Source organism: Telmatherina bonti, assembly GCF_933228915.1.
Source record: "Telmatherina bonti genome assembly, chromosome: 3".
NCBI lineage: Eukaryota > Metazoa > Chordata > Actinopteri > Atheriniformes > Telmatherinidae > Telmatherina > Telmatherina bonti.
The window spans coordinates 22,557,397-22,572,675 of NC_136621.1; the positions used below are offsets into that span (position 1 = coordinate 22,557,397).

The window sequence follows — 15,279 nt, forward strand, 5'->3', positions numbered from 1 at the left end:
CATATTTTTTCTTTTTTTTTTACTTTCATTATGAAAACTTTTTATAATGAAAGGCTGTTTTAATTTTATGAATCACATCACAGTGGGAGATAAAATTTACACTTAAGTGAAATATGGAAAAGTGTTTAAGAACTGCTTTAGCTTCCGTGAGGTTCCTACGAAGGCAATAAGCAGTTTCTGTATATAAACTTTCACTTGTTGTGCAGCATCATCCAGGTATCATAGTATGCCAACACAACAGAGCAACACCAGTCACAATCCTCAACAACGGACTACTTTTATTTTAAATTCTCAAAGTTAATTGACTATACATTTCCCCAGCTAATTGACGATCAAATGATCCATAGATACATGGATAAATAGAATAGAGTTAGAAGTGTGGTACTCAAAACATTCTTCTAGATTTGTCAGGTGTGAATACTGCAATGCTTGTGTTTTGTGGTGCATTACCTCAATGTTTTGTGACCGTTTTAATATGTTGACGTATAACCAAAACTGGTGTTATAACTGTCAGACCTGCAAGCTAATGCTCAGTGTGTAACAATGTTGTATCGGTCCTTTTTGTGAGATTTGGTGAAGGATAAAGCCAAGTGTTGTGCGTTGACAATGGAATAAATAAATGTTAAGCAAAACTGGCACGCTGTATGCAATAATGTTTCTTGTTGTTTTACAATGTAAATATATGTAGCTTGAAACTGTAATAACAATAAAACCATGACACAGCCATCCAATAAATTAATTTTAAAAAAAAAAAAAAAAAAAAAAAAAAAAAAAAATATATATATATATATATATATATATATATATATATATATATATATATATATATATATATATATATATATATATATATAACAATTGCACCTTTATCCATTTTTTGACTTTGAATGTTAAAATTAAGACAAAACCAGTCCAAGCTAAAGCATGGTTATTCAGTTAACTTTGGAAAAGGCTGACAAATGCTGCCCCCTGGAGATTAGAAAAATAGACTGAATGGCAGCAATCATTCAGAAAACGCAACACAATTTATTTATTGGTTAAAAAAAAAAAAAGGAAACCCATCAAAACAGCCACAATTCTTGCTTTCCACTGTTACTAACAAAAATTAAATGCAGTCTTCAGGAAGTATCTGACCTGTTAAAAAACTGGATGTATGTTTTGTTTCAAATTTATTGTTACACTCATTTATTTATTCTATCACTAAACCATCATCCTGCCCTACTCAGGCACAACGTCTCCGATCCATTTAAGGTAAGGCTGGTTTCCCTGGTCAATACGCATGCTGATGACCTCGGCCACCTCATAGGGATGATTTGAGCTGAAGATGAAAACAACAGGAATCAATAGAGTCTATGGACAGGAAATAAGCAGCACAGAAAGCTGCACTGACTGAACACATGATGGCAGCTTAACACAATGTTCTACTGTATGAGCATGAAAGGAGCAAATGGTTTTCTGTCTCTTGCCACTTTAAAATAAACTTACCGGACATATTCAGCAACAGCAGGCATTTTTGAAGTTTTTGTTTTGATTATCTGAAAAAAGAGAGAGTTGAAATCAACACCTTACATTAGATAGGACACAGCCTGAGTATTCGACAGGATCACTGTTTTTCAAAAGTTGTGAGCTTCACTTTGTCTCGACACCTTTTTGCTCCGTCACCTGTCCAAACCAATCCAGACCACATGAGACGAAGTCCATATGCATCATAACTGAGTACATTGTCTTTTAGTAGGATTCCACACACTGCTACTCAGTAGGCTGCATCTGGGAATTAAGTTTTTTTTCTCACATGTTTGGTGATGGATCAAATCCAGCCATAAACATAACTTTAGTTTAACAAAAATAATAAATATCAAAGAGACAGAAGCTACATCATAATGTCAAATCTGATTTTGAATATGAAGCTTTAAATTAGTTTTACACCACACAATTTTAGTAATTTAGTTATTTTTTTCCTACTGAATCAGAAACAATTTTCAAGCAACAGTTGCTGTATTTCCAGTTTGCCACTAGATGTCACTGTTGCTCCACACAGTGACGATCTCAGGCTTTGGGAATGAATCATCCAGCCACCATATCTGATTTTATATATATATATATATATATATATATATATATATATATATATATATATATATAATTACAAAATGTACTTTTTATAGAATCGGTCCAAAGCTTACCAGAAGTGCCTCGTCGTCCATTTCAATCTTTCCCTGCCACATGTATCTGGAGGAACAATGCAAAATCATGTCTGTTTAATGTAACATTCCACCAGATAAAATCACTCGTAATGTGTTTCATAAATAATATTAATAGTAATAATAATAATAATAATAATAACAACAATAATAATTTAAAATATAAATTTCTTTGCTGAGCCAAGTCTGACATGAGAATAAAGATCAGTTAGTTTAAAACTTGCACTGAGATTATATATATATATATATATATATATATATATATATATATATATATATATATATATTTTTATTTTTATTTATTTTTTTTTTTTTTTAATACTTTAATTTTGTTTTTGTTGTATGTTTTCTTGGATACATATGGGGAAAAAAACTTACACTGATTTAATTGCTGGTACAATATTGACACAAGCAGCTAGTTTATTTTCCACAAGAGCCCTGTGACATAAAAAGAAGAAATTAATATGATGTTAACAAATATACATGTAGCAAAAAAAAAGAAAAAAAATTAAGAATGTTGAACTAAGTTGTTATAGTACTGCCGTGTACAATAAGAAGTAAAAGTATCTAGTCACGTAGGACATTTTATTTATGTTCTGTCCATTCAACGAAGGCAGAAAAATAAAGGCATTTTTCCAACAGATGTTTAGTTTTTATTGTTTACTTAATAACTGTAAAATTTAAAAAACAAAAAAAAACAAAAAAACAAAACAAAACAAAAACATCTATAAGAAAATCAAGCCGTTATTTGTGGTTTCACCTTGCCAAGTCTTTAGCAGAAGTGTCATTTGGACAGGTGACAAAAGCTGCGGAGAATGTCCCTGATGTGTACGTCTCAGAGGCCATGGAAAACGCTCTCAGTCCAACAGTCCTCAGAAGATGGAACATAAACACACTGAGGAGTACAGTCTGAAAGGAAAAACCATGAAATGATCATCAAACAATTTAAAAAAAGGTTTCAAATGTGCCAGACATAAACATCAGCAAGCTATCCTGAGGGAAGTAAACGTGCTTTTCTGGAGGATTTAGGACACCCACCAAAACCACAGTTTTTAAGGATCCACGTTGTAGTTCCAGTCCACTGGGCAGCCCAATGCGCATTGCCTGTTCAGGTGGAGTTACTGCTTAGTTTGCAAAGCCAAATACACACATTCCCTCTGTCAAAAGCATTTTCAGACTTTTTTTTCCCCTTTCTTAACCAAACTTAATTCAGACCACAGAATCGCGTCAAACCAGCTCATGCATTTAGAACACAGTAAAACAAGTAGAAGCACAAGATCCATTTCAATCAGTATTAGTGATGATTATATGAAATTAAACACTGCCTGTCAAAATACAAGACAGAGAACGATTTCACCGAAGTCACCAAAAACCTGAGTTTCCACGACCTGGCTTTTAGGAGTTTATCAGATATTTACATGCTTACATATTTATGAAAGCATTTTTTTCTTTCACAGTTAAGCAAACTTCAGGCTATTGAGTAGCTTTCTGTTAGCATGACGTTACTCTGCAAATACACCTGCACACTTATCAAACAAGATTACTGCCAGTGACTCTCACGGCGAAATAAGCTGTGTAAAACGGACGGGAAAAACATGCAACGCTTTAGTTAATTTTTCTTTGTTGTGTACCTTTCAACAACTCTCTTTCTACTGTCTCTCTGTCTGTTCTTCCTAGCGAGGAAAACACTACCGTAAATTGCGACGGCTATGTATATGACTGTGAAGCTGTCGTAAATCAGCAATGCTCCCTGAAACGCTGCTAAATCCACTCTCTTCATAGACAACATAGTGTATGTATTTCTGAATATATGATGTCTATGCGCTCTCTTCATGACTGACACGGATATTGATTTAGCTATGAATGGATAACAACTAAGAAATGCTTCTACACTTCTGATCTTCTAATGTTGACTTTGCTGCCGTATCTGATTGTGCAAATATATATATATATATATATATATATATATATATATATATATATATATATATATATATATATATATATATATATATATATAAATATAAAATAAAAATACTTTATTAATCCCCAAAGGGAAATTCAGTATTATAGCAAATAATTAACTGGAGGATGTCTTGTTCCGGAGGCTGATGGCTGCTGGCAGGAATGATTTTCTGCATCTTTCAGTCTTACAGCCGACCATAAGAAGCCTCTCACTGAACACACTGTTGTTTCTTTACTGTGCTGTGGAGAGGGTGTGAAGAATCGTCCATCATCTTTGCTTGTGCAACATTCTCTTTGGACAATCAGCTCCAGTGGCTCCAGAGTTACTCCAAGCACAGAGCCAGCTTTCTTGATCAGTTTGTGTATGTGTATATATACACTGCTCAAAAAATAAAGGGGACACCTAAACAACCACAGTTCTTAGAAATGGAACAATCAATTTCACATGCTGTTGTGCAAATAGAATAGACAACAGGTGGAAATTATAGGCAATTGGCAAGACACACCCACACATCTGGTTCTGCAGGTGGTGACCACAGACCACTTCTCAGTTCCGATGCTTTCTGGCTGATGTTTTGGTCACTTTTTAATGCTGGCTGTGCTTTTACTCTAGTGGGAGCAAGAGATGGAGTCAACAACCTACACAAGTGGCTCAGGTGGTGCAGCTCATCCAGGATGGCAAATCAATGCAAGCTGTGGCAAGAAGGTTTGCTGTGTCTATCAGCATGGTGTCCAGAGCATGGAGGCGCTACCAGAAACTTCTGAGAATGTCAATGAATTTAGTCACATCTGGGTCCTTTGCCAGTGGAAACACATGGTTGCTAAATCATAACACCACTGGATAATCAGTGTTTATCTTTGTAGATCAAAAAGAAAATCAGTTAACTTTAAATATGTTAAAAGGTTATGCTGTAGTTGACTGCCATAAACAAAGTTGTTCCACATTTAACAAGAAATTGTTCTCCGAACTGCTGAAAAGACACTAAAGCCCAGACCTGTTTGACATTATGAAAAATTTCCTTTGAAAAAATATAGAATATTTAAAACTATGGGAAATTACACTCTTCAACATGGTTGCTGATGATGCAGGGTTTGTTTTCACCGGCAAGTTGTTCATGGTCCCATGACCACTAAGTTGTGAGAACAACTTGTGACTCAAGCTACTAACTCAAAAATGAATGCCTGTAATCATTAGCTAAATTAATGATTTAGCTAATGATTAGCTAAATCATTAGCTAAATCATTAATTTAGCTAATGATTTAGCTAATAATTAGCTTCAATGATAAAAAAAAATACAAAGGCTTGGCAGATGTCTGTGCTTTTTTAGGGATACTAGTTTTTTTTTAGTTTTTTTTATTTCTAGAACTGAAATAGAAGTCTCTAATCAAAACAAAATACTGGATGAGGCTTCAAAGAAATGTAATTAAAAGTACATATACTAACACAATATATCAACATTTATGCAACAGCAATGACGAACCACATGGTGGCAGCTTTTGTTCATCAGACAGAACAAAAATTTCATTATGCATTGCTAGCTGTATCACACATACACACCTACACCCACAAGCATATGGATATACATTAAATCAGTTCCTGTCACTAGGGAGCCAGCAATGTTGAGGACTGTACACACAAATTGTTTAACCTGTAAGCGTGTGTCTGTGTGTGTGTGTGTGTGTGTGTTGTTATTGTTTGTAACAATGCCCTTGTTTTTCACACAGGACACAGAGACAATTTGTTTGATAATATCCACCACCTCCTTCACATACATCTCATCTTCGCCCTTATGCTTGATTAAAGAAATGCAACAAGCATGTCACTCACACCAGTATCAACACAACTAGGCAAACACACACATGCACACGCACTTGACATGCACACTTTGAACAAGACAAATTGAGCTGTAACTGATGTGAGGGCTCTACCAAGAACTCATGGACACACATGAAGACGAAGCGAAAAGCATTACAGGAGCTTGTCAAGCTTTTGCAAGTGCAATGAGGAGCGATGGAAGGAGGAGGGATGTGTTTGTCGTGGGAGGGGGTTTGTTCCCATGGAAACTGTGCAGTCAGCACATCTGTACGTGTTATGCACTGTCCTCTCTCATTGGCATCCCTACCGCAGCTGGACATGACAGAATGTGCTCACATGTAAAAGGCGTGTGCGATACATTGACAAATGCTTGTTCTTGTACTGTTGCCATGACAATAGAAGCTTCATGTTATAGGATGGTATCTTAGGATTTGAAACAAGGCATGTGTGCATTTCAAAGATCAGACATATACACATGTGGCAACTAGGACTGGGCATCTCATTTGCCCTCTCATTCTCCACTAGATTTTTCTCTCTTCACTGCCGTCTATTCTCTTTTCTCCCTCTGTCTCTCACCCCCTCTCCTTAAAAGCATGAGGAGAATCAATATGTTTTCAATTTGCAGCAGAGCCTTCCTCCTCTGCATTCTAATCAGGTTCCACTGGCCCTTTAACTTGCACAGTGAGAGAGAGAGAAAATGACAAGAAGTAGGTAAAGGCAGACTTTGGCCAAAGTTTCAATATGCAGTTAAGATGTCAACTTCAGAGTCAACACCCTCACAAAGATCCTTTTGTAGTTTTAGTACTCACCATATGAAGCAGACTACTATAGAACATCAGAATTGATGTCATATATGGACTGGGCTGTTTGCTGTTCTCCAGTTTTAAAACTCTTCAAGCGTCAAGTCAGACATTGAAAATAAAGTCATCTACCATTTCTTGCTCAGAAAAAGTAAATGTCAGTGCATGAAATGTGAATCCTCTTCAGTTTAGACTTTTGTTTGGAGTATTGCAAATTGTTGTATATACACACATGTATATATATATATATATATATATATATATATGTAAGTATGTTATTGTATGTTTTGTTTATTTATAAGTTAATTCTACATATGACTTTCTTAGTGGATTCACAAAGCTAAAATATTTTATATGATATCGAAGTGCGAAGATAGCCATTTTTACAAATAAAGAAGAGTCTTCTTTTAGGACCTGCGTGCATATATAGCTATGTTGTGGGTCTTTTATATCATAAGCTTATGTTATGCAAAACATACACACAATGAGGTTTCTCTGATAAATCTGACATTCTGATATTAAACTAAGATTCAATAAGAAGTGAAATAGATGTTTAAAAAGGAAATTCGGAATAGTCAAATGATTCCCAACTCTGAACTTAACTTCATCAAAATGTTCCATAAAAGTGTTCATCCACTCTCTAGCACACACAGTGTATTAACACATTGGAGGAGATAGTATTTTGTCTTTTACAGTGAGATGAAAATGGTTGCTAACATTGCTGGTAAGACAGCAAACTTTCTTTAAAGGATAAAGAGGACATGAATTGTCCTTGGAGGCATTTTTTGGGTACCAAATGTGGATATCACATCAAAAGCTCTAAACAACAACATCAGTAAAAAAAAAACAAAAAAACAAAACAATGTGGCTGCAGCAACCTTGGTCTGAAAATACACCACTTAGTGAACCACTCAGTTTTTCTGTAATCCACAGAATCATCCAGCTTTCTCATCTTTTTCTCCAAACAGCTTTATTTTCAAGTTATGCTGTATTATATGCATTTTAAAAATTGGTAGTCAAATTGTGAGCTTATCCTGCTCTAAACTGATCGTTTGTTCTCTTTAGGAAAGAAATAAGCTATTAATGACCTTACATAACCATGTCAAATATTTCATGCAATCTACCCACTAAAATTTTCACATTCACACATAACTTTAGATTCTGATGCAGTAGTTTAATAACTTGAACTTGTGCAATACATGACAAGATACCTGAAAGAGTGCTCAGTATCAACCGACAGTATGAGATACTGCCAACCAGGAAATGTAGTTACTTGCAACATTACTTGAGCCCAACTGCATTGAGTTTACCATACAATGGAAGTAAAACCATCGTTTTCTTTCTGATACCTTTAACAGAGAAAAAAGTTGTTTATTTGTCGATTACTGTCTTAGTTTGGCGTGTGATAGCCTGAGCTCAGTTTGCTGAGTGTACTTTATATAACTTTACATTTGCAGGCTCACACAAAGCTGTACTGTTGATCTCAACAAGGCTCACCCCACAGAGGAAAAGGGAGGAGTCTGGTTGGCTCCCTCTATATTCTAAAACTTGGTTTCTATGAAGAGTTACAAATACAAAAAACAATCTCTACAATATCCTCACAGTATGCTTACTCAGTGGTATTTCATATATATTTTGTTAAGCCTCATGAAAATGGTTTCTGGTTGGGAAACATTGCTTGGTATAGCTCCTTTAACAGACCGGATGCTTGTTCATGGGAGCGCAAGGGTTTCAAGTTCTCTGTTTTGACCCCATGCCTTCTTAGACATCATGTCATTTTAGGGTATATTGGAGGAGAACACAAATAAAATGTATGCCATAACTGCAGCCATGATCTAATAAGTCATGACCAAATCAAGCAATGAACTATAATCCAGAAGGTGGTAATAGCTGTGTCTGCCTGCCAATATTAATTTATGCTAATGGAAAAGAAAGCATGTATTTGTTAAACTGGGAGGAGTTGGGCTTATCATTACCAAAGGAAATCTGGGCACTCATGTTGGGATCTTCAAATATTTACAAGGTTTTGTTGAATCAAACAACTGCTGTTTTGATGGGATGTCTGAAAGGCACCAAGGCAAAGCTTTCTCTAACAACCATGATGGCTGCTGCTGCTATACATGTGACAGATTTGGTATAAAGTTAAATAAGTTTGACCATTGTTTAATTTATCTGCACTGTTCATTTATGTAGCAAAAACCTAACAGTTTTTTTTCACAAAGTTGATGATTATTTTCAGTAAATAATCAGTATGACAGTTATTCTGCTCATCCAAGCAATGAAAGAACTCCAGTTATTCATGATAAATGACAAGATTAATTAAAAAAATATTTTAAAAAAAATGTTTCATCATGTAGCTCACCTTGAAGTGAAACAGTTTTCTTTTAAATCATGGACGTTAAAGTACTTACTTTAAAGAATGTGTAGTTGATGGTATATTAGGCTAATAAAGCACAATCGTTGTCATACAATTTCATATTAGGCAATAGGAATCATTTTCTCTCTTTGTTCTCTATTGCCCCATTAATACTGACTTCTGAAAAGAAAAGGTTGCTGTGGGACCTCCCTTATTCGCCCAGGACATGAACAAAGAGAGGAGATCATGATTGTAACAGCAGGGTTTCTGAAATAATGCCTCACAAGAGTGGAAATCTGCAGTAATTAGCCTGTCTCACCCTTTTCTTTTTATCATGCCTATTCCTACACTTATCTGCTAATTCAAATAGTACCCATGACTTAAGGATGGAGGCATATATGATGTCTGCAGATTAGCTTGTTAACCCTGTGTCCGGACTGTTTTTTTTTTTCTTTCTTTCTTTCTTTACAGATGAATGAGATTAAATACAACCACAAAATTTGAAAATCAAATGCAAAGAGGTCTATGTTTTCACCTGGGAATAAACAATGTGCATAAATGAACAGGTAAAAAGGAAAAAGAAAAAAGAAGAATTGCAGCATTCCAGATAAATTGCTTGGTCACACATGCACATTTCACATAAACAACCGTGCAGTTTTTGTACAGGAAAACTCTGTCTGATCATGTTTCTTCCTTTTTTGTTGCTTTTTAGTATTCAGAGCCCTTTTATAAATACACTAACTGAGTGCTCGTGAAGGTATTTGACCCCAGCACAGATATTTTTTGAGTTAAGATTAGAAAATAATTGGGTCATGTTCCTGTGCAATTTGGATGACATTACCTTTGGAAAAGCTTTGTGTACTGTTTTCTGATGAACTGATTCGTTTCTGCATAAATGATCAAAGCTTACTCATGCTTTCCTTTTTTGTGAAAAACAGTGAGAACGTTCCTGTTTACCCCTCTGGTAACAGCTTTTGATGAAAGAAAAAAAATTACCCTGACCGGGTCAGTGTAATGTGAAAAACAAATTGGAATAAACAAGAGTAAGATTAAAGCTGTTGCTAGTAAAATGTGATATTTAGAAAATAATAACTCTTCCTGTTTTGTGCTTTCCAGAGCTGTACTCGAACTTTGACCCATTTTAATCCAGTACAGACAGCCTGTCATCTCAGTAATGGGCTAATTTGTTGCATGTAATAACAGTATTGTCTTCAAATGAATGTGGACGTGATTTACTTAAATGGTTCAACTTCAGATGTGTCTACTGTGAAGGAGAATGGGGCAAAACAGGAAAGTGGAACAATGCAACTAATTATAAACTTCTCATTATGGGTCTTCCTCCAAAACTCCAAGCAGCAAAGCTTTGAGGAAGGGGTCAAACTAAAAGAACAGATGGACAAACAGATGTGGTTGCCTCCATCTCTTTCACTCTTTGTGTTTCCTTTACCGTCACAGCATCAAGCCTCTTAAATCTACACTACAAAAAAGTTACTTATTGTTCTCCTATTGAAAACATTAAATTGCCAGTTGTCCGCCCCCCCCCCTCTCTCTCTCAAACCCGTAAACCCGCCGCTACATTGCTAATTTACCATCCCACCATCTTTTTCTGTCTGGCTGTGACTTTGCTAGTGGCGCTAGAGCAGAGCAAAGGAGGAACTTTCGAAGTAGGCCAGGTTGCAGCAGGTAACACAGATCCACTGATGCAAACTGGAAGCTCATGATGAGAGCTGGAGGAACAGGACACCCTGGTTCACCCTCAGGCGGAAAGGTCCAGAAAAAGGACGAAGGAAGAAAAAGGAAGATATGAAAGACAATAAAGGAAAAGTGTTTGGCAATGCAGCAATAAGAAATTCATCCATCATGTGTTAAAAGCAAAACAGAATGAGGGAAAGCAAAGAGAAAGGAAAGAGGAGGAAAGAAAGGAGCTGCACTGACCTAAATTAGACATTTAGAAGTAGGACTCGTGCACACATGTATCTGCAAAAAGCTGTGCTAATACTCATAGACTTGCATAAATGAACACTTTAAAACAAAAAAAACCAAAGCGCATGCCCATGAACTGTCATCTGCACACTATCAGATAGATCCTCTTATTTATCCACTAGCTTTACACGTGTCATTCTGTAAAGGAAAAACGAAGACCTGGACTCTATCACTCCTGACATTATGTGAGAAGGATGCCACTCCTGAACTGGCAGTCCATCACTCTTTTTCACTTACAATTTACACTGATTGTGCTGAAGAGGAAGTGTTTGAAGGCTTTTATCTTCTAAGCCATATACTCCACAATGTTCTCCAAGACTTTGGCAATCTTTTGTTCACCACACAAAAAGCTGTGTCCTCACGTTGATCTGAGCTGTTTGCTCAGACTTTGAGTTTAAGTAGGTAACATAGATGCAGGTCAGCATAACTTTTTACCAGACAAGTTTTATTGCTTGCTGTTATTTGAAGGTCAGCCACAGCCACAAAGCTGACTTAATCCGTAATGAGTTTGCATTTGTTTGTTTACACAAAACAAAGGAATTGTTAATTCACCTTTGTATATACTAGCATTTATTTATGAAGGAGATTGTACTCTGTCTTTTATTGATCTAGAACCTTTAAAATCTTCTGGTGTTTTAGGATTTAGTACAATCTGGTCTTGGTTTAGATTGTCATTGTTTGGGATGTTTTGACTACAACGCCTGACTGTAGTGTGTTGAATTAAAACAGAAGCTGAACTAAATGAACAGCTGCAGTGGACCATAATACCAAACCAATGTGTTAAAAGACAAATATTATACAGCCTTAAGGCAGCCTTTGTCAACAATTTTTACAATATACATTGCTTTTCTTTTCAAATGAAAATTACAGTGTATTACTTTGGCTTTTTAGAACTTTTTTTTTTTTCTTTTACTAGTTGCAAGTAAAATAGTGGTGACACAGAGGCTTGGTCAATTAACCTGAGAAAGTCAGTCGTATTCTGAATTGCTTAGTCCAAATAAGGGTTGTGGGGAAGCTGGAGCTCCAGCAACTGTCCATGATGCTCATGGAGAGTTAGCCAGTCCATCGCAGGACCAATACAGAGATGCAAACAACCATTCACACTCACTGCTCGGGACAATTTTGACTAACCAGTTAACCTAACTTCAGACAATGGGAGGAAGACAGAGTAACTGGAAAGAACCCCAAATAACATCAGTTTATTTTGCTTTGTATGCATGAGTATTAATACCAATTATTCCTCAGGGTCAAAGCGCATAAAGCGCCATTTATTCACCTATTACTAATACTTGCTTTGTCCTGTTTTAGAGGGTGGAGTCTATTCTGCCACTTGAAGATGGGTACATGTATGGGTTACTCATTCACAGATTGCTCTGGGCTTTTTTCTAAAACATCTGTTCCTGCTGTCCAAATATTTTTTAAAGAAGCAGTAATATTCTCCCTTATGTGGCTTTTTTTTTTTTTTAGAAGAGCCTGCAAGGACTCCATAAGACCTATTGTATGTCAGGTGAAGGAGAGTGCCAAGTGATGTGTGAACTTTAAGACCTTTTGTTTTAAGACAAGCAAGTCTTACTAGCAATGCCATAACCTATGATTTTTTACAGACTTCAAATTTTGCATAAAGGAAGCATATTTCACAAAATAGTCACTCACTTTCACGTAGACTTCACCTGAAAAGGTCTTTGACAATTGGTTTTTAATGACAGAAGTTCACAACACATACACATTTCTAGCTCATCACATACTGAGCGATAGTTGGGAGCCCATGGCATTATTTTTCATGAGATTGGGTACCTGTTTCACATTATTTTCCAGTAAGCAAGGGACTGATCTGAGGCTTCATATTGGCAGGTCTCCTTTTGTGTTGGTTACCAATAACTGAAATATGACGGAGCTGATCATCCCATGTGTTATTTTTCCTGTAAGTTTGCATGACACCAGCACAAACACTCCACCATTGAAAAGGAGACTCTGGCTCTGCACTTGGCACTACAGCACTTTGACGTGTATCTTGGGTCTAGCCCTGCACTCATTGTTGCGTCCACAGACCATAATCTCCTTTTATTCCTAGCTCAAATGTACCACCACAATCAGTGGCTTATGCGCTGGGCTTTGATTGTGCAGGAGTACAAACTGGACTTTAAACACAAAAGGGGTGCAACCAACTTCTTCGCCTTGTTCAGAGTGTAGATTATTTACTGTGTCTGTTTAACTGGGTTTGCTTTGTCATAACCATTTTAGTTTATGTCTTAAAGGAGGGACACTTCTGCGATTGGCTGGCTCTGCAGGACACACCCGACTGTGCCATCACCCACCTGTGATTGGCCCACTCCTTGGCTGGCCGGCTGGAGCTTCACATTTAACACAACTTTTAATGAAAATTCAGGGCCGGTGTGGTTCTGGTGTAGACTGGTTAGTCTTGTTGTGGCTGCCTTTGTCAGTCCTTATAGTTGGCCTTTGTATGTTGGGTTTTCTTTTGTTGTTGTAAGGTTTTGTGGTGTGAATCAGTAAGGTTGTTTTGTGGACATTGTGTTGGTTGAATATTAAATGTTTTTGTTTAAACCAATTACTCTTATGTCATTAATGTTGCCCGCCCTTTTCCCCAACCAGAAGTGGAGTTTGTAACAGTGACAACAAATTCAGGCAAAAACACAAAATCTTCTTTTTTTTTTTTTTTTTTTACTTAATCTGCAAAATATGCCTGATCGTCACAGAACAAGCACTGATGTTTTTCCCAGTCTTGACATGACAGACAGATGAGTTTTGTAGTAAAATACAAACATACCTTCCATGTTGACAATGGGTACCTTGTGCATTGACAAAGAAATGGGAATATGCCAATATTTGACTTTTTGAGAGTAACTGGCTTGCCTGCTGTGAGACCTGTGCCTCAGTCTACTGGGGCCATCAGAGATCCAGCACTGGTCTATGTCACAATAAAGTCATTCTCATTTTATCCTCTTAACCCTTAATATCATACTAGTTTAGAAAAATGTACATTCAGATAATTTATCTTCATATTAATGGAACAGATGAAGTTAGGTTCCATGTGAAAGGAGGGCTAGATAGCACAAGTGTGTTTGTGACGACTCTGCAGGCACCAGTCTGACTCCAGGTGAAAGTTAATTTAGGAATACCCTGTTTCAGCCTCACTGAGATGAGAGCTTGTTTAGGCAATATCAAACGGTTTACATGCCATCTCTACCCACATGCCCAAAACTCACATGGATTGGCTAAAAGGTGTGTGCAGAAGACCTGAGCAGAGTAAACATGCTCTGGTTCCTGAGTTGTCCAACAACTTCTACACTCTTTTATGCTGGTGAACCCAATTTACTACTGCAGCATAATGAAGATGCAAAAAGACAACAGAAGATTTGTGGATTAATTTCTTATTAATGTTTTTTGTTTTGTTTTGTTTTGTTTTTTTAAGAATTTTCCATCAAGATAACTGTCTTTATGTATTCCTTGACCCAGTCTTTAGAAATATTTTGGCACTTTCTACTCCTTGCAATTTCTTGTGGTGACTGGTTTAAAAATCTAATTTCTTCAGCGTTACCAGATTCAGATGCCCACCAACATTGCAGGTGTTTACTACTTTAGACCAAACATTCCCTTGTTGCACCTTACTGTTCATTATATGCCTGACTTCAATAAGCACTGTGACATAAGTATGCAAGTTGATGTGTTGGCAAACATTGATTAATGTAAGATGATATAAAAAGAATGCTCACTTTCCCAATAACTGCTCTGAAAATGCCAACAACAATTGATGTATCATCCAAAGCAGAGGTGGCACGGTGAACTTGTTCCAATTTAGTTAACAAAAGCAATTTTAGAAAAAGTCCCCGAGCTCGCTGACGTGCACTGATGCTTTATAGAGTACATGTGATATTCATGTACTTGAATTTGATATATTTGGATCTGTGATGCATGTAGATGAGTGTTCTTTCTACAAAGACGTTCTGAATTTTCCACCTGTATTTTCATAATCTTTACTCTACAATGCCCAGCTTGTAACCTTCTGATACGTCACTATGAAATACTTTCCTGCTTTAAATATATTGCTGACCAGACAAATATATTTCTCTTCCACCAGCCAATAACACCTATGTTTCAGGGTATTGATTAATTTATTTACATTTATATATTATTACAATG

The 15,279-nt window shown here is 36.4% G+C and overlaps 1 protein-coding gene across 2 annotated transcripts; it reads right to left on the minus strand.

Moving 5' to 3' along the window:
* Positions 1-1,013: 1,013 nt before the first annotated feature.
* LOC306774777 (protein CutA homolog) lies at positions 1,014-3,904 on the minus strand. Of its 2 annotated transcripts, XM_079264945.1 has the most exons (7): positions 3,833-3,904; positions 3,240-3,305; positions 2,962-3,110; positions 2,580-2,639; positions 2,184-2,229; positions 1,486-1,535; positions 1,014-1,318 (listed from the first exon to the last, which is right to left on the minus strand). In XM_079264945.1, exons 2-7 carry the CDS (start codon positions 3,300-3,302, stop codon positions 1,219-1,221), a joined length of 468 nt encoding a protein of 155 aa, XP_079121071.1. In that variant the 5' UTR covers positions 3,303-3,305; positions 3,833-3,904; the 3' UTR covers positions 1,014-1,218. The 2 variants fall into 2 exon arrangements, with proteins under 2 accessions (XP_079121071.1, XP_079121072.1); XM_079264946.1 differs by lacking the exon at positions 3,240-3,305 and having other exon boundaries at positions 3,833-3,902.
* Positions 3,905-15,279: the final 11,375 nt, after the last annotated feature.

What these genes read in the sequence shown, in the direction of transcription:
- LOC306774777 (XM_079264945.1), bottom strand. Translation starts at nt 3,302, where the DNA reads ATGCGCATTGGGCTGCCCAGTGGACTGGAACTACAACGTGGATCCTTA. An exon ending in CCTTAAAAACTGTGGTTTTG is followed by an intron (nt 3,111 to 3,239) that starts GTGGGTGTCCTA and finishes TTTTCCTTTCAG; the next exon opens with ACTGTACTCCTCAGTGTGTT. An exon ending in GCTGTTGCTGAATATGTCCG is followed by an intron (nt 1,319 to 1,485) that starts GTAAGTTTATTT and finishes TTTCATCTTCAG; the next exon opens with CTCAAATCATCCCTATGAGG.